Genomic DNA, 26328 nt, shown 5'->3' with positions numbered 1-26328 from the left:
TTTTTATCATAGTCTAACTACAGGTGAACAAAGCATTTGACCCTTTTTCTACAACTCTCATTACTGATGACGTTTACTATTAGAGCAGCGTTTCCAGCTGTATCCCAATAAAAGAGACCTACATTTATATTCTGATAGTGCACTTTTTTTTCTTTTTCTTTTTTTTTTTTTTTTACAATTTCATACAAATTTAGAACTGTTGACAGTAGAGTCCAGGAAAGTAATTCTGAAGTAGCAGCAGATAGTTGCCCCTCCTTAAGGTGGGTACTTCCTGTTAAAATGGTGTTTTTCTGTTCCACCCTCACCTAGTGCCTGCTCATAGGGGTACATTTGATTGTTGGGCTTTTCATTCTAATGCTTTAAGCTCTTTACCTTGCAGGATGAAGTGCCGTGAGGTAACATTTGCTATGATTTGGCAGTATGTAAATAAAATGAACCTTAATTGAATTCCATCAGAAATTGACTGTCTTTAAGTTTGTGGTTTTTTGGGGGGGTTTCGGTCCTTCACTACATTTGCAGAGTAAATATTGCTCCTAAATATCACATAATCAGACCAAACTTTTTGTGTTACAATCCTTCCACCGTAGTTCTGCTAGGAAACACTGCTCCGGAAACTGAAATGGGGATTTACTTTTTACTACAAGTATTGCATCTGAATCAGCTATCTTGACTAGGTCAGTTTGGTTGTCTGTGTTATTGCAAAGAATGGAATAACATGTACTGAAAGTGATTTAGTAGGTGTCTTCTAATGGTCATTACAACAGCACAATAAAACGGGACTAAAACTACAAAACATAAATAAAAGGGCATTCATCTTTTGTAGTTTCACTTTTGGTTTGTCAGGTAAGCTACATTAGAATAACAAGTTATATTTTCATTTTAATTCAGTTTTAAATGTGCAAATTTTACATGTACTTGTTGTTATACATTTTACTGGTGCTAAGATGTCAAGTCCTGACGCTTGAAGGAGCACCTGTCGTCCCAACATCCTTTGCGTTTCCAATATGGAAGAACTGGCGGTGGAGGTCCGTGGCTCCAACGGGGCTTATTACAAGGTAAATACCGGCTTATCAATGCAGTTTCAAACATAAAAGTTGTTCATACGGTACAGTATTCTAGTTTAAGTCTCGTGGATTGTGGCAACATGATCCGACTTCCTCTGTACGTACCCGAGAGTTCGATATTAGCTTGTACTAGCAATGCTAGCCATAATTAGCAAGCTAAGCTAGCGTCACTCCCATGTCCTCGCCAGCTGACACTTTTGAGGACCTTTCTTCAAAGCCAGTTTGGAAGAACCGCAGTCTTGCATGCGATAGCTTGAATACGTAACACAAAGCAGGTGTTATTAATTTTATTTGACTTCTTGTGCCGCTTTCTCGAGCTGAAAGTTAGCTAACTTGTTAGTTGCCTAGCTGTTGACGTCGAAAGATGTTGCTGAAGTAAATAGTATCTGCATGTGTCATCATTGGCTATTGATCTGATATCAGAAACACGGAGGACCAGCCCATTATACCTTGACGCAGTTTACTAAAGTGTGTCGTGTTGTGAAGGCACCATGGTTGGTGGTGTGAGAGATTTTGAAGTCTCTCTGCACAGACTTCACGACTGACTGTCGCTGTCTATTATTTGATACTCCATCATTCCGAAGCTATTTTTTCGGTATGTGTGAGCCAGCTGTTCCTTGTCAATCCCGACCAGCTGGCATGTCGAGTGGGTCACTGATACCATCGACTTTAAAGCTATTTCTAGACGTGCTGCCCACAGCAACACCCTCGCCTCTTCTCCCCGTGTCTCCTCTCTCTTCTCATTTTTCTCCAGACTTTCAAGTTTTTCTTTCTTGTCTCACCTTCACATCCCATGACTTCTTTTGTACTACTGCATTTTCACACTGTTCTCATTGCTTTTCCTTATTTAACACACCCCTTTTTTTCCCTGGGCGATTCTGTCCACTCTGCCACCCCTGTGTCTTAAACTCTTTAGACATACGTGTGTGTGCTTTCTTTGAATGTAATCAACACCGTCCTTCACGCAAGCGAGACACATGGCTTAAATAAGTGTCTGAACGCATTGAACCTGGGGTTCAGTACTTCCAAGTCTGGTGTGTAGTGTTGGGTACCTCACGTTTGACTCTAGCACAGGCGTTGTGCCAAAAAATGATCCACTGCCAAAACTGATTTCTGATGTTTCTGTGTGTGCGTGTGTGTTTTCTTTTTGTTGGGGCTTTTTTTAATGATATCTTTACTTATGTTGTTAAATAGACTGTAGTCATTAGGATTTATGTAGGAGTTATACGTTAAGTAAGGAAATGACTAGTTTTACAGTGTTTTTATGTCTCTCTGTTATTGTGCCTGTGTATGAAAGAACTGTGATGATATATTTGTTGCGTTTTCCACTGCCCTCTTGGCCAGATCTGTCTTGAAAAAGGCTTTTGTAATGTCAATATCACTTTCTGGATAAATAAAGGATATATAAAAGTAATTTTGCAGCTTCCACCCTGTGATAGGAATGTTGTCAAATGCTGGAAAGCAGTTCAAACTTAAACTTGCAAGACAAGTCCATACTTATCAAATATATCATTTTGTTTTTTATTTATTTAGATATTTTACACACTAAACTATCTTGTGTTGGTCACTATCTGTTACCATCAGTGGTGCTGATGTCACTGTCACAGTATTAGCATACCACAGTATTAAATAGTAGTGCTAGACTATTATCGGTTTTGGTTACGTACTAAGGTTTCAAACATGCTATCTCACATAGTGTAAGAAAGTATGATTGTTTACTGCAGATAATATTCTAATATGCTAATAAATGCAGTGTTAAACATGTTAAAACATAAACTAAGACAGTGACAACAAAGCTCTCTTTCTCTGATAGTAATTGATCTAACTGCCGAATTACCTGAAGAAGCTCATGAAGCTGTCAGTGTCTCACTAAAATACTTTTCTTCAGTTCACTGCCACTGCCATTGTCCTTTGTTTTTGTTGTTCTTTTGTTTGTTTTCTGGTACGTTTTCTGGAAAGTTGCTGGTTTCACTGCCTGCAAGTTTGGCTTTGATTCAAAGACAGGAGGCCGAGCTGGAGGTGGCAGAAGTGAAGATGTTTAGATTAAGTTAGAAAATGTAATGTAAGAACAAGATTAGAAATGAGTACATCAGAGCAACAGCTCAGGTTGAGCATATTGGAGACAAAGTTAGAGATGCAAGGCTGAGATGGATGAAAAGGATGTTGAAGATGGAGCTGCCAGGCAGGAAGAAATGAGGAGGACATCACAGATGGTTTATGGATGTAATGATGGAGGACATGCAGACTGTTGGTGTGACAAAGAAGAATGCTAGGGATAGGGTGACATGGAAGCAGATGGTCTGCTGTGGCAACCCCTGAAGGGACCAGCTGAAAGAAGTCTTTGTTTATGGCTTTCAGATTTTACTAGTCCAGTTTTAAGACCTCTGCTGCTGAGTGTTGTGGCAGTCATCAGTATCAGTCAGCTGCTAATTGACATCCAACATCCTGAAAGTTGGAGTGAAGCTGTGGGAGGCTATGCTACTTGGTTATTAAATTATTTGCAGGGGAGAAAAGTATTTAAAAATCAGATAATATAAACACATTATGTAATAGTTCTTTTAAGAAAGCCAGTGTGTGCCTTCTATACACAAAAGCTCAAGATCACTTATCTGCGTGCACATGCCCACCTCCTGCAACAAATTGAATCTAAATCTGTGGGAAACGTAGTTATGTTCACATTCAGTTTTACACTTTGTGCTGTCACACTGTATCCTAGTGTTTTAACAAACATGTTCAATTTGCTTCTTTTCATGCAGGGTTTTTAAGTATTTTAAATTCATTATTGTGCACATCCTTGTATACATCCTAGCACTTTTCTTCAGAATTGTTTGCTAGTGCTTTGCATATCTTAGCATGTTACTGTGAGTTGTATACAGATGAGATAGTGGCAAACAATCAGCAGGAGTGTGCATCTTGTCAACAATGCGTATATACTTTGTGTGCATGCACAAAATAAAAAAAATGGGTTCCCATACCCAAAATGTCACTTTTTCTGCTAGACATAAAAAACTCTTCTTTTAAAGCAGGAACTATATTTAACCGCTGATCTGTGTTTCTGTCCCTCCTGCAGGGCTTTGTCAAAGATATCCACGATGACTCTCTCACTATTGCCTTTGAGAACAAGTGAGTCTTTACTTCTTCTGCATTTGACCAGTTTTCATAAAACATGTAAATTTAATATTTTATCATAGATCCAGAACCACCATGTTTTAGGTAAAAGAAAAAAATGGGGTCTTTTTTTTCTCAGTTGGCAGCCAGAACGCCAAGTGCCCTTCAGTGATGTCAGGATGCCCCCACCTGCTGATGTCAAGAAGGAGATTGGAGAGGGTGACGAGGTGGAGGTAAGGACACAGATATAAGTTCTCTCCTTTTTTCTTTTCCTCTTGTCCTCACCTGCTTGTTTCTATATGTGCCTTATCCTGCTTATGTTTTCGTCTCCTGGCAGATCTTTTCTAGAGCCACTGAACTTGAGCCGTGTGGTTGGTGGTTGGCTAAAGTCCGCATGATGAAGGGAGATGTGAGTAAAACCTTTTTTGTACATGTGACTATAGGCACTATGAAGAGTATTCTACTTATTCATTTTTTTTGTTGAACCTTTCCATATTTCCAGTTCTATGTGATTGAGTATGCAGCCTGTGACGCGACTTACAACGAAATAGTGACCTTTGAACGTCTGCGTCCGGTCAACACCAACAAGGCCATCACCAAGAACTCCTTTCACAAGTGCTTTGTCCCGGTTCCTCAGGATCTACAAGAAGCGTATGTACAGCACCTTTACAGCAACAAAATTAGAGACAGACAGATTTTAACTAAATTCACAGGCTTGTTTAGTTCATTAGCAGTGAGAGTGTGTATATGCAGTAGAGCCTTTATTGTACCTGTTATATATGGTCTGTCTCGTTTTTTCAGTAGATGTGAACTGTTTGTTTAAGGATTGGAAGGTAATATGTTTTTTGTTTTTTGTGGACAGGTGCCAGAATGAAAATGCTCATAAAGACTTCAAGAAAGCCGTGGGAGCCTCTCACATCTCATACTGCCCTGAGACCAGCCAACTAGTGATTGTGGTAACTGGCTTTCTGTGATTCTGTGGTGACATGTGGAAATGTACAGTAGCACCAAGGCTAATGCATGATGTGCTACACCTTTATCCTGCCCTGCATGTTTGTCTAATACATGACTCAGCTGTTCATTTCTTTTAGTGATTATGAGCAGAGGAGTATCCCCACATATTTGCATAAGTCTTTTTATTTCCTGTGTGTGTGTGTTTTAGTCCACCAACGAGACGACAGTGAAGCGTGTGTCTTTGCTGAGTGACATGCACCTGCGCAGCCTCAGGACCAAGCTACTTCTAATGTCACGCAACCAGGAAGCCACAAAACACCTTGAGGTAGGGTGATGGCAAGAAAAAGACCTGTTACTGAGATGTTCTGGGGTTACTGTATGCACTGTAGTTGCCTTGGAACAATCTCAGTTGGTAGTTCAGGCCATTTATTATGGTAAATGGTAAAATACAATCCTACTGCTTAAAGTAAGCTAAAACAATAGCCAAATTATACTTTTTAGTTGAGCAATTGTCGTTTTGCTTATAGCTTTTTATTGTGCCATTTAGTATTGGGCAGTGATCTCCAGACTGATTGTTGTATAATACCATAATATAATACAATAATTGAAGTGGGAGAGTGGGGTTAACATAGTGCGGTGCACTTAATGCAAGCTGTGTGGCTGAAACTTAAAAATAAGAGAAAAAAAGAAAGAAAGAAGTAGGTAAGTAACTGGCAAGTTTATTTTCTACTTCCAGTTCAAAAAGAACTAATGTGTGCTGTTCCAGCAGGGTGGCCTTCATATACAGCAGGGATGGGGGAACTCCAGACCTCAAGGGCTGGTGTCCTGCGGGTCCTTGATCCAACACAGCTGATTTAAATGGCTAAATTACCCTCTCAACATGCCGTGAAGTTCTCCAGAGGCTGGTAATTAAGTAATCATCTGATTCAATGTGTGCTGACCCAGGGTGATATCTAACATCTGCAAGACACCGACATTTCAGGCCTGGAGTTCCCCACCCCTGATATACAGTGATGGATGGTTTAGCCTATCATTGGGTGACTGTAAGTAGGCGGATGATAGCTGAACAGCAAAAACTGTATAAAGTTATAACATTTGACAGACTTTTTTCTTTAACTAAACTTTTTTTCCAACAAACTTGTTCAGTCTGTTTTGATTGTTGTTTTTTTCATTTCATTTTCTTTTTGAAGTAGCTCACCTGTCTCTGCTCAGCCCTGCATCATGTGCTCCTCATACATATTAATCTTTTAATCTAAAGAAGTTAAGGAAAGAAGACAAAGTAGCATCTTTCCAAATACTTTAAAGTTACATCTACAGACAGGAATCCTCTTCTTCTTTGACCTCTAGTTTTGTGATGGTGGATCAGTGTAGCCGTTCCTTACAGAGTTTGAAGTTGCATCTGTGTCACAAGTGTCAGTAATATGTAGAAATACTGAAATGAAGATATAGTGAAGCTGATAAAGTTAATGACTCATGAATCTGATAAGTGTAATGTAATGCATGGAAAAACAAGACAAAAAAATGCCTTGATTGGCAAGCCACTAGCAGTTCCTCTGATCATTGTCAGTCCATGAGCTCAGCATCCTTGGACACAACCATATTACCAAAGATATTTCAATAATCTTAACCTCTGTAAGGTCGAGCATTTAGTTTTTGAGTTTAAATTAACAGTACACTTAAATTTGTTATTGTTCAGTTTTTGTACAGGATGAAAGCTTCAGACAGAGCTGACTGAGTTCATTGGTTTTGACTATGTCTTGTGTTTTTTGTAGAACTCCAGGCACTTGGTGTCTTCCTTCCAGGAAGAGTTTACAGTGAGACTGGATCTAATGGGCCTGGCCATTGGCAGCCATGGTAGCAACATCCAGCAAGCCCGGAAGGTTCCAGGTGTAACTGCCATTGAGCTGGATGAGGAGTCAGGCAATTTCAGGATTTATGGGGAGGTAGGTTGGTAATACAGGAGGTAGTAGGGTTACTGGATTGTACACCGGGTAAAATAACTATTTAACATGTCAAAAATGATCTAAGTCACTTTTTAAAGATGCTATTGACATAAATTCTCACCAGATGTCGGCCAATCCATACATGCAAAGAAATCAAACCATAGATGTCCATAAATTATGTGTAATAATGAGAAATGTCTCAGTTGTTGAAGTTCATTCAGTACTTTGTACAAAAGCCTTTGTTGGTGACGAGAGCTTCAAGGCGCCTCCTGTATGGAAAAGTAGTTGTAATGTGGGATTTATGTGATTCTTCCACATAAATAGTCTTTAAATCCTAAAGGGTTCTTCTATGAAGAGTTTTAGTTCTTTCTCTGAAAATTTTATAAAGGAGACAGGTCAGGTGATTGGCTGGGCCATTCTAGCAGCTTTTTCTTCCTCTGAAACCAGTTGAGAGTTCACTTGGCTGTATGTTTTTGATCACTGTCTTGCTGAAACATTCATCCTCATTTTATCTTCATCATCCTGGTGAACGGCAGCCGATTTTTATCAAGAATGTCATGGCACATTTTCCACGTTCATCCTTACTTTAATAATATGAAGCGTGCCAGTGCTGTATGCTGAAAAACAGCCCCACACCATGATGTTCCCAGCTACAAACATCACCGTTGGTATGGTGTTTGTGGGGTGATGCAGTGCAGTGCCTTATGGCATCCAAAGGGTTCATTTTGGTATCTGACCAGACTGTTTCCTCTGGGTATTTCACAGGCTTGTCTAAATGTTGTTGTTAAACATGCTTCAACATGCTTTTTCTTCAGCAATGGAGTCGTGCGTGGTGAGTACAATTGTACTAAAACAATTGTACCTGCTGATTCCAGGTCTTTCTGTTGCTGGGCTCTTGAACAACTCTTCTAATAATTCTTTTCACTCTGCTGTCTGAAATCTTATAGGGAGGTCGTTTTATGTTGAAAAATTTGCAGCAATAAGGTTGTGAAGGTCTTGCGAGAGCTCATTGGTTTTACCCGTCTTGTGTGTTTCTTGTGAGACATCTTAGTAATGGGACAGCTTTTTATAGGCCATCATTTGGGACTGAATCAGCTGATAATGAATTTGCACTAAGTGGGAGGATTGCTTTCTAGTTACTGATAGTTACCATGCCCTTTTTCACATTTTTCATGGGTTGTTACCAATGTCTGGTGACAATTTCATGTCAAAAGCACCTTTAGAAACATACTTGCTTAGAGAATTGGTGACCTGTTCAATACATACTTTACCCTCTGTATATAAAAGCAAAGTAAAAGTAATTTCCACAACAAAATCAGTAAATATTTAGTATTTTATCGAGCTTAAATTGGCTAAATTGTCTTTCAGTATATATTGAATTATCAACAGGGCTTTATTATTCTATACAACAACATGGTTGTCACTCACGTCTTAGCTCCTGCCAGTGAGGATGTGAGAAAGAGAAGTGATGACGAGGGTGACATGGTGTTTAACATGTGCACTTAAACTGGTAAACAGTATAGATGCTTTCTCTAATGGTGAACAAGAAAGAAGTAATAACATATCTTTCTTATGAAATTGTTGCTTTTAGTTGACGAGATTCCTACAAAGAAATGAACACCATTTAAAGAATCCATAATTATTCCTGTATGGCAGGTTATGTGTGAAGTAATATGAAAATGCTGACATGAAATTGGATTTGCTAAGTCTCTTTTTTTAATGGTCTCACATGGAGAATGTTATTTATAAGAGAAATAGCGTGGGACTCTTTAGACGTGCTCTTTGTGTATATACTGTACATGTTGTACAGTGGTAACTGGGTTGTGTATATGTTTTAGCTGAGTGTGTAATATATGTAAGCTACCCTGTGTCTTCCTTTAGACAGCAGAGGCAGTAAAGAAAGCCAGAAGCTTCTTGGAATTTGTAGAGGATTCGGTCCAGGTGCCAAGAAACCTTGTTGGTAAGTAGATTCAACTATTTTAAGAAGGGGATAAAGAAGTTGGTATTTAGTAACAGCAATGAGTAATTAGTAACAAGTCATTCATTCATTCAGTACATTATTTGCTCAACTTCTCAGAAACATTTAAACAAAAACTTTCATCTACAGGGAGTGCAGAATTATTAGGCAAATGAGTATTTTGTCCACATCATCCTCTTCATGCATGTTGTCTTACTCCAAGCTGTATAGGCTCGAAAGCCTACTACCAATTAAGCATATTAGGTGATGTGCATCTCTGTAATGAGAAGGGGTGTGGTCTAATGACATCAACACCCTATATCAGGTGTGCATAATTATTAGGCAACGTCCTTTCCTTTGGCAAAATGGGTCAAAAGAAGGACTTGACAGGCACAGAAAAGTCAAAAATAGTGAGATATCTTGCAGAGGGATGCAGCAGTCTCAAAATTGCAAAGCTTCTGAAGCGTGATCATCGAACAATCAAGCGTTTCATTCAAAATAGTCAACAGGGTCGCAAGAAGCGTGTGGAAAAACCAAGGCGCAAAATAACTGCCCATGAACTGAGAAAAGTCAAGCGTGCAGCTGCCAAGATGCCACTTGCCACCAGTTTGGCCATATTTCAGAGCTGCAACATCACTGGAGTGCCCAAAAGCACAAGGTGTGCAATACTCAGAGACATGGCCAAGGTAAGAAAGGCTGAAAGACGACCGCCACTGAACAAGACACACAAGCTGAAACGTCAAGACTGGGCCAAGAAATATCTCAAGACTGATTTTTCTAAGGTTTTATGGACTGATGAAATGAGAGTGAGTCTTGATGGGCCAGATGGATGGGCCCGTGGCTGGATTGGTAAAGGGCAGAGAGCTCCAGTCCGACTCAGACGCCAGCAAGGTGGAGGTGGAGCACTGGTTTGGGCTGGTATCATCAAAGATGAGCTTGTGGGGCCTTTTCGGGTTGAGGATGGAGTCAAGTTCAACTCCCAGTCCTACTGCCAGTTTCTGGAAGACACCTTCTTCAAGCAGTGGTACAGGAAGAAGTCTGCATCCTTCAAGAAAAACATGATTTTCATGCAGGACAATGCTCCATCACACGCGTCCAAGTACTCCACAGCGTGGCTGGCAAGAAAGGGTATAAAAGAAGAAAAACTAATGACATGGCCACCTTGTTCACCTGATCTGAACCCCATTGAGAACCTGTGGTCCATCATCAAATGTGAGATTTACAAGGAGGGAAAACAGTACACCTCTCTGAACAGTGTCTGGGAGGCTGTGGTTGCTGCTGCACGCAATGTTGATGGTGAACAGATCAAAACACTGACAGAATCCATGGATGGCAGGCTTTTGAGTGTCCTTGCAAAGAAAGGTGGCTATATTGGTCGCTGATTTGTTTTTGTTTTGTTTTTGAATGTCAGAAATGTATATTTGTGAATGTGGAGATGTTATATTGGTTTCACTGGTAAAAATAAATAATTGAAATGGGTATATATTTGTTTTTTGTTAAGTTGCCTAATAATTATGCACAGTAATAGTCACCTGCACACACAGATATCCCCCTAAAATAGCTAAAACTAAAAACTACTTCCAAAAACATTCAGCTTTGATATTAATGAGTTTTTTGGGTTCATTGAGAACATGGTTGTTGTTCAATAATAACATTATTCCTCAAAAATACAACTTGCCTAATAATTCTGCACTCCCTGTACTGTGCTTATATATCCTCAGTTTACTAGTGTCTCATCTTTTTGACCTAAGCTGCGACATCCTACCTTTTGATCCTTTTCTCTTTTCTTTGTCTTTAGGCAAAGTGATTGGTAAAAATGGTAAGGTCATCCAGGAGATAGTGGACAAGTCCGGTGTGGTGCGTGTCAGGATAGAAGGAGACAACGATACCAAGCAGCCCAGACAAGAAGTAAGCCTGCTACTGCGATGTGTTTACCCCCAACTGCTAAAGCACTGATCCCTATGACAGATGTTTAAAAGTCTATAGGAGTACAGAGCGTACAAACAGTGTCATTTAGTTGGACAGTCCCATATTAACATCTGTGTTGTGTTTTTTTGTTTTGTTGACACAGGGAATGGTCCCATTCACATTTGTCGGCACTAAGGAGAGCATTGGCAACGTTCAGGTCTTGTTGGAGTACCACATCTCTTACCTAAATGTACGAGCACCTTTGTGCGTGTGTCTGCGTGTTGCGTTTGCTAACCTTTTTCAAATGCTGCAATGTGAATTCCCAGCTATGTCAAGCTGCTTTTAATGTCCACTCTGGCACAAGACTAATGACACTGCCCGGCTTTTAGCATGGAAACAGCACACAATAAACATTGCTCAAGCAGGATTGCTTTTTGTATGTGCTTTGCAGATAGTGTTCTCAGATGTGTTATTATAATTTCTTATATTTAATTTGATTTGAATATTAAGTGCAGAAGGATGGAAAATATGTTTGTATGCAGTAAATAGAAATAATATTGAAATGATTATATTACAATATTGTCAAAATATTTCATATTGGAGGCCGTTACTTTAGTTACAATGAAGCCTTCGTTTCCGTATTGTTGAGCTGGATTTTAATTTACCACCAATTCAGTCTTTAGCAAGTAATCTTATATAAAAACGTAGTGCAGGATTCATAGATATGTGAAATTTGCTCTTCTGCAGTCTGTATTTTGCTGTGTATCCATTTTACACCATGTGTATGTGTGGGTCCTGTGCTGTTTGCATGTTTTGTGCTGCGTTGGTGCTTCGTGTGTGCTTTGTTTTGCACCGTTTGTGTGTAGGACATGGTGGAGCTACTTGCAGAGGGCGCACAGCTAGCGGAAGAGCTGAGGCAGATTGTGGATTATACACAGGGAGGCAGCCTAGCAAGATTAAGAATAAACAACACAAGGCGAATTGGATGTGATGTAGATGTGTGTATGGTCATTATGCATGTGTGTGCCGTGATGACTATTTTAAAACAAAGCTCTCAGATTTGCATTTTTTATTTATTTAGTTTAGAACATACTGCTTTTTTTGTATTATTTATCGTCTTCCTTTGCTCTAGGAGGTGGAGCAGCTTCGTCTGGAACGGATGCAGATTGACGAACAGTTGCGTCAGGTTACCCAGGGCCACCGACCAGTTGACAGGGACAGGGGAGAGAGGGGGGAGAGAGGAGGCGGGTATAATACAGAAAACAATGCCAATGCCTCCTCTACGTCCGTGCATGGCAGTCGCTCTTACAACAGCCGAGGGCGTGGACGCAGGGGCCACAACTACAGCACTGGATATGGTAGGCATCTCTAAAAATCAAACGCTATATGTGCAAAAAAATCACATATACAGTAAAATCATGCAGGAGGTCAAATGTTTGGATTGTTCGCACCTGTAACAAGGTGTATAACTATCTCCTTCTTTCTCCCTCTTTGTTCTATCCTTTTTATGTGGGTTATTCTTTCTTTCTTTCTTTTTTTTTGTCTTCTCACACGTGTTTGGTTACACTCAGGCAACACCTCAGAGCAGTCCAACGCCTCTGAGACAGATTCTGAGCGCAAAGATGAGCTGAGTGACTGGTCTCTGGCTGGAGAAGATCATGAAAGGTGAGGTTACTGTGATCCATATATTGCATTATCTCACCAGTTTTTGACTAAACTGCTGGTTGCTGTTCTGTGTAATCAATTTCATTTGGTTTGGTGGACTTGCAGGGAGCGGGAGAGAGGCCCACGGCCACAGAGAGATGGCCGCAGAAGGCCAGGACCCGGCCGAGGAAGGGGAAGGGGACGTGGAGGAAGAGGAAGTTACAGCAACAGCTCTGGTAAAATTGATAATTCAAGGAAAGTAGGGACACTCTAATTTGTCTAGGGAGCTTGGAAAGAAAAGCGTCTGGACTTGTTTAAGTTTCCTTGAAGACGTTTCATCCAAGAAGCTTCTTCAGTTCTGGACTGAAGCTTTAAGTTTCCTTGAAACGTCTTTCAGGAAACTTAAAGAAGGCCAGAAGCTTTTCTTTCCAAGTTCCTTAGACTACGACCTGGATGATTGGGAACCTTCACAGATATATTGACACTCTAAGTTATCATTTTCTTCTGTTAAAGTTCTGTTTGAAAGTTTTTGCCTATTAATCTGATCCTGTATGTGCAGCAGGGCCTCGAGACCATGAGGATAACCATCACTATGGAGCCTTGGAGGTAAACACAGAGACCGATCAGACAGCTGATACAGATGCTAGCGACTCCAACTTGCCTGCTAACCGCCGCAGAAGATCTCGGCGACGCAGAACAGACGAGGATACCACTCTGATTGATGGCATGAGCGAGTCAGACAACGCCTCTATGAGTGAAAATGGAACAGGTATGAACGTTACTAGATGTTTGTTGTTGTTGTTGTTGTCGTCTCACACAGTGTATTCAGGTTATACCGACTGCTGTTCTGAGCTGTCAGGACTGTGCAGCAGTGCATCATTTCTATTTTGAAACATAAAGGGCGTCAGTGCAGCTCAAAGTAGATGACAATTGTAGATCGCGATGTAAGTCCCTCCACCCCAATCCCTCTGTTTGTGATGACCTGACACCTTTAGATGACCAGGAAGCTAAACCTCAACGTCGTAATCGTAGCCGACGTCGCAGAAACCGTCTGCCTGAAGAGAGGCAGCCAGGTAACCAGGCAACTGGATCACCTAGTGTGCCCTCCTCCAGTGAGCACTCTGAATGACTTGACTAAAAAAACCTTGTGTTTGTTTGTGTTCCACCAACACCATGCTAAACACAAACTATGGAAAACTGAGCAGTCGTGTTCTTGGCTTTTGCTATTTGATTCAATATGGCTGATCAATACTGTAATATAGCATTTTCTAACAAGGTTTGGTACGTAGAAATATAAGTATGCATCTCTTTTTAGCAGAAAACCTTTTTTTACCAATAACTTTGTCACAACTTGCTTTTGCTTTGTCATGCTGACATTAACAGCAATTAATAGTCTTGTTTGTGTGGTGTGTCATTGTAAATTGTTCTAACATATTTTGGTGTAATCTTGAATCTAAAATGCATAATTAGTAAAAAGGTTATTCTCAGACTGTGAGAAAGGGCACTTTTTCTTTAACTGTGTACACAGGTTTAATAGTAATTCACTTCACACTGCAAATGCTGCTGTTGTGTGTGTTTCACTAATCTACAAGAACTGTGAAGACGATACAATCCTGATGAAGTTTGGAATATCTGAAACAGATTTGTGCCTCTGCTCTGGTATGAAGGAGTCAGTCTTCATGTGCTTTCATAGTTTATTTTCTCTGTTGTTGTATTTGTTTAGTTACTGTGGCTGACTACATATCCAGGGCTGAGTCTCAGAGCAGACAGATGATCGAGAAGGACTCCCAGAAAAACAAGGATGTGGTCAGTACCTAGTTTACAATATCCTCACTTCTCGCTGCTTTAAAAGCCTGGCAGTCACTGGTGATTTAGTGTTCGTCATTCATTCGTCATTCTCTCTCACCCATCACACACTGTTTGTCCCACCTTTCTGTTTAGGGTCAGGTGGATGTCATCGCCGAACACAGCCCAAACTCTGCCGTGGCAACCACTAATGGTTCTAACGGTGCAGCCGATGGCGACGGCAACAATGGCACAAGAGCTCCCAGGTCTTCCACTGAGAAGTCCACTAAAGTCTCCTACAAGGAGGAATCTAACCCACAAGCTGTTGTTAATGGACTCTCCTAGTCAGGGCAAGGAAAATGGTTTCAAATATTTGAACTTCTAGAGCTGCACTTGATTGAATCTCCATGACTGGAGCAGCTTCAGAAGTGAACCATAACATTTAAAGCACTGTTTTCTCTCTCTCTTTTTTATTTTAGATTTTCCAAATATTTGTGACCTGTTCCGCTGTGCAAGTTTCAGAGGTCAGAACCTGAACCTCCCTTTTTACACCTGTTTTATCCAACTATTCATTTTCCTTTTTTTTCTTTTTTTTTTTTTTACAATAGTTCTTCCTGTATGAGCTTGCCAAAGATAGTCAAACACACATAAATTTACAGATGTGTACATGAACTGCTTTTCAGTCCTGTCTTCACTGAGAGCTCTGGGAGAGGCTGCACTGAGTACAGCGTTTATTAAATCAGACAGGGATTCCAGTCAAACCCATACTGTGGTATGAATGCAGCAGTCCTTTTTCTATTCGTAGAAACATCACAGCAGGGTTTTAAAAAGCCTTTTCCTAGTTGGATCCAGAAAAATGCTTCCATAAACTTATTTCAGGATGTAAATTAACTGATCTGCATGGGCAGTAGCACAGTGCAGATTGGCTTGTTGGAAACCCCAAGTATGTTTGACATAAACGTGATTAGCTGTCGTGCCTTGAGAGTAGATTCAACATGTCGTTGCCTGGCTCTGCATGCCATCTGAAATCCTTTCACCTGTTTCTGTGTTAGCCTTCATCTGCCACAGCGGAACCAGACACGGCGTCTCCATGTGCTAAATGTTCTCTTATGGTACTGCGGGAGGTGAAGGCAACCACTGAAACACCCCAAAAAGATTTTAGGGGCATCTTTTTAAAGTCAGGAGTGTCTGTTCTCGTTGTGGGGAGGGTGGGGATGAATCCAGTTATCCTTTATATATATATATAAATATATATATATAAATAAATATATCTGTTGAAGAATTTCACATTAGCTGCTTCCTGTTTTTCCAATATGCAACCACTTGGGTCACAGAAGAAATGCTTTTACATCGTGTCTGGAAAAGAAACTGTAGAAGAGTCGTTTTCTTTGCACTGAAACATAACCTTTCTTCTGTTTAAAACGTGATTGTAGTTGAGTCTGAAAACTGGCTTGTTACCGTTTAGTGCTGGACAGATATGTACCATCAGTGCTCGGCCACCTGGAAACATCTCATTCCTAAACATTGTTTCATTACGTACATCCCGAGTAATGCTTGATGCTGATTAATTTTTTTCCCTCACTAGGAATTCAATAAAGTCACTTGAGTTTCTTTTAGGGTATTGTCCACTTTTATCTGCCCACTGTTGGGGAAAACAGAGCCCTGTAAAAACCGACCACTGCGGTGTTGAGATGTTTCCAGAAAACCTTGCCCAGGTGACGATGTCATTTTCATGGTTCTTCCACACTGGCTGGCTGGAAACTGGTCATGACTGTTCCACTAAGGAAGGAGATATATTTGGTTTATTTATTTTTAAGAAAATGTACAGTATTTAAAAAAACAAACAAAAACAATCTCTTCTGTTTTCTTGACACTAACATGCGATGCTTAGAGGTTTTCTTTTGGGACAAATTTGGACTACTGAGAGTTGTGACATCCCAAGTGTTTTTGTTGGGTCAACTACAGTAAAGTTTTTTTTGTTGTTTTTTTAAGGATCGTCTGGTTGGTTGATGTGCAATATGTTTTGTATGCAGGTGGTTCTTAAATAAACTTGATCTTTCGTGTAGATCTAAAACCCATCTCTGTGTCTTGCTTGTGACTGTTAGCTGTACACATACTTTTCAGGAATGCTGCGTCGCTGCATTGTGTGGAGATTCTGATTTGGATAGTGAATGTGACAATAACCTGTTTACTGATGTGTAAAGTATACTGGTGCAGTTCGAGTTTATTAAACAAGGTTTGTCTTTTTCAAAAACTGAGACATGACCCACATCATCTAACTCTTGACCAAGTTTATTGAAAAGTGTCTTGTTAGTTTTTGTATTATCCTGCAGCCAGAAAGATTATTAAATGTATGAATACAATGTAGGCATCCTTTACTAGCCATGATTTGTATATGATAGCTGTGGTGTCTCTTTTACAAGTTAAAAACTTATGAAATGAGAAATAGGAAAAGTTGTGTCTTTGGCTGAATGTAATGAAGTGTTTTCACCACAGATGGGATCCTGCCAACACACCCTCTTGGCTTCTGTGGAGTCACAGGCAGTTTCATGTTGCTAGGTTCACAGACTTAGAAGCTGTTGATTTGGTCACCACTCATGTTTCAGTATCCATCAGACAGAATTTCTTTTTCAGCATACAACCGGCTTCAAAACATTTCCATATGCAAATGCAAAATGTTTCACCTGCTTAAGTTGATTTAAACCACAAATCTGCTTTTGAGTGAATTAACCTGTTACATTGGAACATCACATACAGTGGGGCAAAAAAGTATTTAGTCAGCCACCGATTGTGCAAGTTCCCCCACTTAAAATGATGACAGAGGTCAGTAATTTGCACCAGAGGTACACTTCAACTGTGAGAGACAGAATGTGAAAAAAAATCCATGAATCCACATGGTAGGATTTGTAAAGAATTTATTCGTAAATCAGGGTGGAAAATAAGTATTTGGTCAATAACAAAAATACAACTCAATACTTTGTAACATAACCTTTGTTGGCAATAACAGAGGTCAAACGTTTACAATAGGTCTTTACCAGGTTTGCACACACAGTAGCTGGTATTTTGGCCCATTCCTCCATGCAGATCTTCTCGAGAGCAGTGATGTTTTGGGGCTGTCGCCGAGCAACACGGACTTTCAACTCCCGCCACAGATTTTCTATGGGGTTGAGGTCTGGAGACTGGCTAGGCCACTCCAGGACTTTCAAATGCTTCTTACGGAGCCACTCCTTTGTTGCCCGGGCGGTGTGTTTTGGATCATTGTCATGTTGGAAGACCCAGCCTCGTTTCATCTTCAAAGTTCTCACTGATGGAAGGAGGTTTTGGCTCAAAATCTCACGATACATGGCCCCATTCATTCTGTCCTTAACACGGATCAGTCGTCCTGTCCCCTTGGCAGAAAAACAGCCCCATAGCATGATGTTTCCACCCCCATGCTTCACAGTAGGTATGGTGTTCTTGGGATGCAACTCAGTATTCTTCTTCCTCCAAACGCGACGAGTTGAGTTTATACCAAAAAGTTCTACTTTGGTTTCATCTGACCACATGACATTCTCCCAATCCTCTGCTGTATCATCCATGTGCTCTCTGGCAAACTTCAGACGGGCCTGGACATGCACTGGCTTCAGCAGCGGAACACGTCTGGCACTGCGGGATTTGATTCCCTGCCGTTGTAGTGTGTTACTGATGGTGACCTTTGTTACTTTGGTCCCAGCTCTCTGCAGGTCATTCACCAGGTCCCCCCGTGTGGTTCTGGGATCTTTGCTCACCGTTCTCATGATCATTTTGACCCCACGGGATGAGATCTTGCGTGAAGCCCCAGATCGAGGGAGATTATCAGTGGTCTTGTATGTCTTCCATTTTCTGATGATTGCTCCCACAGTTGATTTTTTTCACACCAAGCTGCTTGCCTATTGTAGATTCACTCTTCCCAGTCTGGTGCAGGTCTACAATACTTTTCCTGGTGTCCTTCGAAAGCTCTTTGGTCTTGGCCATGGCGGCGTTTGGAGTCTGACTGTTTGAGGCTGTGGACAGGTGTCTTTTATACAGATGATGAGTTCAAACAGGTGCCATTCATACAGGTAACGAGTGGGGGACAGAAAAGCTTCTTACAGAAGACGTTACAGGTCTGTGAGAGCCAGAGATTTTCCTTGTTTGAGGTGACCAAATACTTATTTTCCACCCTGATTTACGAATAAATTCTTTACAAATCCTACCATGTGGATTCATGGATTTTTTTTTCACATTCTGTCTCTCACAGTTGAAGTGTACCTCTGGTGCAAATTACTGACCTCTGTCATCATTTTAAGTGGGGGAACTTGCACAATCGGTGGCTGACTAAATACTTTTTTGCCCCACTGTAAGTGTAATTTCAGTAAGCACAGGAACATTTTTTAAGTTTCTGCTAATGCTAAAGTGTTCAAACCAACTAACATTTTACCACATTAACAACAGCGTGCTGTCGCTAAAAAAAGACATGCAACATAATATTCACATGTCCAAATGTATCTAGTAAAATCACAAGTAGAAAAACTGTCTTTGTTCTCTCACAAAATGCATAATACTCAATGACTCCATTAAGTTTAGCAACTGCTTATGAGACATCTGTAGGTTGGACTAAGAAACACACTTCATGTGTGATCTTAAAAAACGCAAAACAACAATTTGAAGTTCTGTCAAATGGAAACCTCTTTATAGAATTTCACAAAGTCAATATAAACTGAGCAGTAATAATGGCAGGATTCTGGTCTGCACTTGTACAGCGTGATTTTATTTTTAGAACAATCTGTTAGAAAAACTTTCAAGTCAGTCAGTGCATGAATAAGCATCTCCACTTTTATTTCTTGGCCTGCCCGTCCATCAGATCCTTTGCTTCGTTTATCTTTGCTGCTAAGTAGGGAGATCCACCTGCAACACACACACACACACACACACACACACACACACACACACACACATAATCACACTTCACGTTGAACAACAAAACAGTTCCTTTTACTATGCAGGATGTTGATAATACACCTAAGACCTGTTAACAGACTTGCCACTCATGCGTAACAGCTCAGGACTACATTCTGAAGTTAAATGTTATGTAAACTTTATTTATACAGCACCTTTCACAGGTCAAAACCCACAAAGTGGGTAAATAAAAACAATAAAAACAGGCATATAAAAACACAGAAGACAAAACGATAAAACAGCATACATATGACATCATACAGCCTAAAACTAGTTAAAAGCCAGTCTGAATAAGCGAGTCTCCAGCTGCTTGATTTTTTTTTTGCATGATCAGCTTTTCATTGTAAATAAAGTGCAATTGTGAAACGTGGTCACCGATTTTTATGAAGGTTCTCGAGCCAGTGCAGTGTTTTCCAGAACAGAGCTGTGTCGGTTCTTCTGCAGTGATGCCTCAGACTTGTGTGCACAAATACCAGGAGGGTTGAAAGCTTTTAAAGTCTGAGAAGAACTTTATTCCTTGATTTTATTTTTTTGTTGACTGCAAACAAGTTTGAAACTATTTTATTGTTTTATACACCTTGATATATAATCCTAAAGCTGAACACCTCTCTGGACTTTGTGGACCTTGTATCATATTTGTACATTTGGCAGGACTATGTCTGAATGAACTTTTTATGCTTATTCTTTTGTAAAAATTCTGTTGCTCTGCTTTCAGTATACATGTCTCTGATTGTTCTGGTGCTTCAACGCAGCCATTTTTATCCAAATTTGCTGACAGCTACACTGGGAAGTCCCTGCTTGACTTATAAAGTTGACCACCGTTATAGGCAAAGGCAAGTGAAGCCAGATAATGGAAAGATACTCTGATTATACTGAACTTTGTTCATAGTATTTTAGTGGTATTTTGTTTATTTTTTATTTTCACTAGATAACAGACTCATCAGAAAAATAGTCGGTCTTTGAATAAGCACTAAGCTTTCTCTTACCTCTATCTGGATGGTTCAGGATCATCAGTTTTCTATGAGCTTCTCTGATCTTATTCTTGTTGGCTGTGGGACTGAAGACAGAATAGTGGTGCAACAGTAAATGTATGTAACAGTGAGTTATTATGAGTGATTAGTGGTGGTTGTTAAATGTGCTGCTGTAGTGGAGAGACTACAAACAACACAACAAGGTAGCCGTGCAGCACAAGACCAAACCTCTCTGAACCTGGAAGTATTGTAACATCACAGATAGACTAAGAATCAGTGCTGAGTGCTGATCAGCATCCACATACCTGACACCTAAAACCAGAGCAGCTTCTCTCTTTGTCATCTTTGGTTCAAATCCACCTCTATAGTAGCCTCCTCCAAATGCCTGAAACAATGTGTGCAGTCGAGGTTACGAGTTAGGAAAGAGAAAACGAAATGCAGACTGAATGCAAAGACCAACATGTGTCTGTGTTTTCTGCACATCGAACTGGCAGAGTTGTCACAGCAAACACGGGTTCCTTCTTACAGTTTTAGGGAAGCTCTGAAGGGCCTGTTTCATCTGGGGTTCCATCTGCTTCATGGCCTGCATGGCATAGCGACCTGGTACATGAAAAAGATGAGACATTTACAGTGATGGGCAAATCCACTTTATCTCAGATGACAAATCAATCTGTGGATTTGTCCCTTAAATGTTTTACTGTTAACACTGATGCGGTTTAGGGTTGGGCGCCGGTGCAACTAACAATACTTTTCCCACGATAATGCTACTATCACAGTACAACAATACAGATACAGTACTGACACTACAAGACAACCTGTAATATATGAAAATCTGAGAATATATTAACTAACAAAAAAATCACCTAGACTCACCTAGCTTAACCGAACTACCAAAAAACATTTGTCTTACATCTTCAGTTTCTGCTTAATAATTTATTTGTTGAAAATCAATAAAAAGCCACATAACTTAGAAACTATGATTCTTACAAGTGTGTTGTGTACTGTAAACATATAGAGAGCGTTGTGTAAAGATTTAAAATATCATCACATTTGACCTCTGACCTCTTCTTTAAAGTCAAAGAATGTGAAACTTTCATCTTTTATCTGTAAAACTACTTCAAGTTCTACTACCTTTGTTTAGGACATGATACTGGTATATGGGGATTCTAAAAGTCACATCATAGTTTGCCTCCAAATATCATGTCACCTCTCCCCTCACTTTTACATTTCACGCCTGCCTTTCTTTCAAGTTTATTAATATTATACAATAAACTCCAGTTATTCATGTCCACCTATTTACAAATTAATACCTATAATCTATAGAGGTGGGAATCACCATACATCTCACGATACGATATTATTGCAATTTTTTAAAAATATTTTGCGATATTCAGATTCTGTACATAAAGGTAAACTTTATCAATATTCTTATCTAATATCAAAGTCTCGCACTCAGTCTTTCTCTCATTTCAGTCAGTTTTATTGTTGACAAACTGAACGGTTTGTATTACAGTCTAGTCCAACTTAACTGAATGCAACCATCTGGTACAATTATAGCTATTATGAACTATGCAATTTATGAAAACTATGCAGCTCATTAAGCAACTGAAGAATTTGAAAGTAAATTAAAACAAAATATAATTTTACATTAAATAAAAAAGTTTTAAACTTAATTAAAATAAAACATGTCTTAAATTAAAATAAGTAAACTGTCATGTTTATTGCTGCCAAAAAAAAAGTGAAACACATTTGGACAGTGAAGGAATGTCAGGATTCTTGCTCAGAAAAAGGATCAACATGCTCTGAAGTCATATCACGATACTACACAGTATCGATTATTCCCCCCACCCCTAATAATCCATGACCTACTCCAAAATAATGTTTGTGGAATCAAAGTAAGCATGTCATGCCACCCTTATCTGATTTTTTCCTGCACTTCAAACTTCCTAAACTTTATATAATACTACTCCCTTAAAAGTAAATACTGCCCAGAGATTAAACGACATTGGCAGAGGTTTGCACTCTCAGGTTTCTGTAATGTAAATGTTCTTCATAATTTAATATCTGCTTTGGAGGCGAGGAGCATTCGCATACTGTTAAATTAAACCTTAAACACAAGGTTTCATGTAGTTTCTGTCAACACACACAGGACTCGCCCTTGACCTACTGATAGATGACAAACGGAAAACCAACATAAACATGAAAGTTAAATCATTCAGTGGTTTTGGTTTTGAGTCAAAAAGAATCTGTTATGATATGGGACGGATAGAACAACAGTCTTCCAAAATATAATATTTATCATTTGTGATGATGGTGCTGCAAAACACCAACTATTATAACTGCAAGTCTATTAGTCAGACTGTAAATCTGTGTTTCACACCATCCTTCCTTCCCTTTAGATTAAATGCATTTACAAAGTGCTTCGCAGTCTACAAACATTTCTAACAATGCTTTTTACTATACATACTATGTGTGGAAAGCTCTGTCACACTGCTGCTGCGCTGCCTGCAACATGTGTTACATTTAGTCTGCATTGTGTGTTTAACCTTTTTCTATGTTAAACATTAAAATTTGCTTTACTTTTGTTAAATATGCGGCTCTACTCTATATGTTTGTGATCAGTCACTCGCTGCCAAAACCGCCTCTTTTATGCGAGTGCTGTCATTGCTAGACCAGGAAATCCAGGGTCGAGTTACTGAGTTGATATCTAGCTTAACCTGACCACTTAGCTAGATTGCCGATGTTGAGAGGTCTAACCACACAGTTATATTTTCTTCATTACATTATTTGTAAGACAGTTTAAGCCTTTTATTCCTGCTCGGGATAGTATATTAAGCAAAATGAGACTATAAATGTGCAAAGTGCAAATAACACTATTAAAAAGTTGTCAAAAACATATGTAAATTTACAAAAATAGAACTACGTAGAGCTATTTTTATGTCATCCATATATGTGTATGCATTTTGTTTAATAGTTTCCTTGCAATTCAAGTGCTTTGTACTGAAGTTCAATGTCCATGGTGCTGTACACTCGTGAAACCCTGTCTGACAAAGTTAACAACAAAATTTTCCATTCACGGACCTGCAAATCCAGCTGCTGCCAGAGCCAGTCCCACTGCCACCATGGAGCTGGCCTGCGGAGGCAGAAAGGTGGAAATCAGAAAGCTTCATGACATTAGGGGATACAAAGCAAATCAGCAGACCAGTGACCGCGTTGGAGCTCGCTGCGAAACCCAAGCGGCGTGTTTACATTTGATTTAAACCTATCAATGGTCCAATTATCAGGCTAATAGTGACGTGCTGGTTAAAATAAGAAGAACACCAAACTTTAGCTTTGCTTGGTCCAGTCGTGTTGGGTCATATGCACGTTTAAGTAAAGCTAACACTAGCTTAGCTATTAAAAATAACGCCTTCAAACGCTATTTCCGTAGTCTCTCGAGCATGCAACCATTTTCACATTTCATGTGGTAAATCACGATTTCAACTTACCATGTTTCTGTGTTATGTTCCGTTTATGCTGAAGATTACGACCATAACTTTTGACCTCTCATGTTTTCGTGGCTCAGGCGTCCATGTGTTTATGCCGGAAATGAAAGAGAACTGTCGTAAACGCCGGGTAAACGCAACTCGCAGCTGTTTCCTTGGTTTCTAACGTTTGTGTTTATTCCTGGATAAATAAAAATTTGCGGGAAAGTTATTTGACTTTATAAAACCATACAGTTAAAAGAAAAAAAACACAGGTTAAACATTTTAAGGGAAACATTTTTTTAAAAGGGAAAAAAATTGAAAATAATACTTTACCCAGTTTATGTCAATGAAAATATTCTGTTGTGATTCTAGGATGAGACAAGTACAAGTAGTGAATGTGCAAACTCGTGTTAATGCTTATGCAAGGTAGTTTATTAGTGTGACAGATACTTCTAATAATACTGTAAGAAATAGTGCAATTATACTTAATAGCTGTGATGAGGTGGTAGAAGAGCAGTGTTGATTATTTTATTCAGGTGTCTAATGGTCTTTGGGTAGAAGGTGTTTGAGAGTCGTTTAGTCCTCAATTTCAGACTCCTGTAGTGTGAATAGATGACGCTGTAGGTGATGTTAATTATGTTTTGGGCCCTCCCGATGATGCTGGTGCTATGAATCCCCTGTAGTAAAGGAAAGGTTACTCCTGAGATATACATTAAAAATTTTATCCCGCTGTAATGAACAGTGTAAATAAATAACCACTGTAATTCTGGTAGTAATCACACTTTCAGCTACACATGCATAAGAAAACAACAACAACAACAACAAAACCTTAAAGATCACAGATGCATACCTTTGTAATTTCTTTAATCTCTTCAGTCTGATGATTTCATTTTCCCCTTTGAATATTGCCTCTAATGTTGGTCTTAGCTGTGTGTCCTTTCCCCTCCCATGCTACTCTTGGTCCTTTTCATGAATGCTGTTGGAAGTTGGAACCTGACATGAACCTTTTTGGCAGTGAGTTCAATTTTATTAGTTTCAAAAGCACATTTTAATTTTTAAAATTGTGGGTCTCTGTGTGGTCAAACTAGATGCTATTGTTAGCAACCCGTTAAATACTAGCTTAAACTGAATGCTTTTTGAATGCTTTTCTTGTCACACGTGTTTCTGGTATGTATACTCATATTATAGGTAGCTGGTGAGTGTGATACACAGCAGCTCAGGAGTGACTAGAACACTTGAAGTGTGATACACAGCTAATGTTAGCATTTAAAGTGCACTGGGAGGCCAGGGCTAAAAAAATAATTAAACTAAATAGTAGTTTAGCTAATTAGCAATTTAACCCTTTGTTAAAGAGCTACATGCACTGGAACAGCTAGACTGTTTTCCAGCAAGTAAAACTTCTTGCCAAAAAAGTGCGCGTGGGTTCAGCCGCTAAGCGTGCTGGTTGATCAGAGGATGGCCACCTACATCTACGTCGTGTTCCAGAACAGTAGCGCGAGACGGAGTGTTGGCAAACAGGGAAAGGTGATTTTCAATCAGACAGCACACATTCTTCTTGGCAAAGTCATCCAAGTGTTTTGGGTGGGATTTTAAATTGTCTAATATTTCTGAGTTGAGAGCAACCCTCGGCACAAACAAAAAGTAAACCATCACTTTCTGGATTGTACTGAGACGCTGATGCTGGCACAACTACGGGCATTAGTGATGGGATTTCCGGCTGTTTTTAGAGAACCGGCTCTTTCGGCTCGACTCACTAAAAAGAGCCGGGTCTTTCGGCTGTTTTTAGAGAACCGGGTCTTCAGGTTGTTTTGTTGCTTTAATTAATTTATTATTAACAATAATATAAAATTATGTACAAAAGGAATTACTAATGTAAAAAAAAAAGTGGTTTTATTTATATATGTTTATATATAAATATATACAGTGGCCCCTAGAGACAAAACACGTACAAACTCCAAAACACATTTCTAGCATTAACTGAACTTCAAAACAGAGCTACCTAGATCACTTAAATTACACAATTGAAATATGTGTATTGTTTGTGTATTTATACACAAGCACTCATATATATTCAAATAATTTAAAAAAAAAAGTTCATTTACCTGTTACTATCACACACCAAATCCGGTCGTTTGAAGTTTGTACGTGCTTTGTCTGTAGGGGCCACCTTAAATATAATTTTATTTATTCACTCCACATAAAATGTAATAAATAAATCATATAATACAAAAACCAACTAGTCACATTTCAACTTTTAACTATTTAAATTTTCAGCTTTTTCCTTTTAAACAAATTTAAAATGAAACAACACAAAACACTGCAAATCACAACACAATTAAATCTAAATTAAAATATGAAAACAAAAAGAACATGCATATTCTCTGTCATATAGGCCTGCATGAATAAACTTTCTGAATCCTTTATCATCCGCAACTGAAAATAGTTGTGGGTGATTACTATACTTTTCTAATGTGACGTTGTTGTCCCTGGCTCTCTTTCTCTGTCTCTCCCTCCCGCTCTGTTTCTGTGCTACTGCGAGCGTAACTACCGCCCCTCCCCCCTCTGCCCAGT

General features: G+C 39.4%; 2 protein-coding genes across 19 annotated transcripts; one reads left to right on the top strand and one right to left on the bottom strand.

The window, feature by feature from the left end:
- Nucleotides 1-951: 951 nt before the first annotated feature.
- Nucleotides 952-16441, top strand: fxr1 (FMR1 autosomal homolog 1). 18 transcript variants are annotated; one of them, XM_085436130.1, is made up of 20 exons: nt 953-1055; nt 4135-4187; nt 4312-4405; nt 4510-4581; nt 4675-4823; nt 5035-5128; nt 5335-5451; nt 6899-7069; nt 8951-9029; nt 10825-10934; nt 11089-11184; nt 11801-11932; nt 12067-12292; nt 12506-12599; nt 12705-12814; nt 13138-13347; nt 13574-13690; nt 14302-14384; nt 14520-14713; nt 14843-16441. In XM_085436130.1, the coding sequence occupies exons 1-19, from the start codon at nt 1005-1007 to the stop codon at nt 14706-14708; spliced, it is 2247 nt and encodes a 748-aa protein (XP_085292256.1). In that variant the 5' UTR covers nt 953-1004; the 3' UTR covers nt 14709-14713; nt 14843-16441. The 18 variants fall into 18 exon arrangements, with proteins under 18 accessions (XP_085292259.1, XP_085292256.1, XP_085292260.1 ...); XM_085436133.1 differs by having other exon boundaries at nt 952-1055; nt 13141-13347; nt 14520-16441; XM_085436134.1 differs by having other exon boundaries at nt 11098-11184; nt 14520-16441.
- A 2669-nt stretch (nt 16442-19110) lies between these two features.
- On the bottom strand, nt 19111-23897 carry dnajc19 (DnaJ (Hsp40) homolog, subfamily C, member 19). The gene is made up of 6 exons (XM_085436937.1): nt 23779-23897; nt 23372-23423; nt 20817-20890; nt 20596-20675; nt 20306-20376; nt 19111-19268 (listed from the first exon to the last, which is right to left on the bottom strand). Exons 1-6 carry the CDS (start codon nt 23779-23781, stop codon nt 19198-19200), a joined length of 351 nt encoding a protein of 116 aa, XP_085293063.1. The 5' UTR covers nt 23782-23897; the 3' UTR covers nt 19111-19197.
- Between the last annotated feature and the right edge of the window lie 2431 nt (nt 23898-26328).

The sequence above is a fragment of the Copadichromis virginalis genome, linkage group LG17 (genome assembly GCF_057382275.1).
Source record: "Copadichromis virginalis isolate Kocher_CV1m ecotype Utaka linkage group LG17, C_Virginalis_male_GT1.1, whole genome shotgun sequence".
Taxonomy (NCBI): Eukaryota; Metazoa; Chordata; class Actinopteri; order Cichliformes; family Cichlidae; genus Copadichromis; species Copadichromis virginalis.
This window is presented reverse-complemented; position numbering and strand designations above follow the sequence as displayed.

Bases quoted from the DNA above. Each gene is read 5' to 3' on its own strand.
- fxr1 (XM_085436130.1), top strand. From the start codon at position 1,005: ATGGAAGAACTGGCGGTGGAGGTCCGTGGCTCCAACGGGGCTTATTAC. The intron at 4,582-4,674 runs GTGAGTAAAACC...CCATATTTCCAG, and splicing joins TCCGCATGATGAAGGGAGAT to TTCTATGTGATTGAGTATGC. The intron at 11,933-12,066 runs GTGTGTATGGTC...CCTTTGCTCTAG, and splicing joins GAATTGGATGTGATGTAGAT to GAGGTGGAGCAGCTTCGTCT.
- dnajc19 (XM_085436937.1), bottom strand. The intron at 20,377-20,595 runs GTATGTGGATGC...TTCTGTCTTCAG, and splicing joins GCTCTGGTTTTAGGTGTCAG to TCCCACAGCCAACAAGAATA. The intron at 19,269-20,305 runs GTAAGAGAAAGC...TGTGTGTTGCAG, and splicing joins CCTGAACCATCCAGATAGAG to GTGGATCTCCCTACTTAGCA.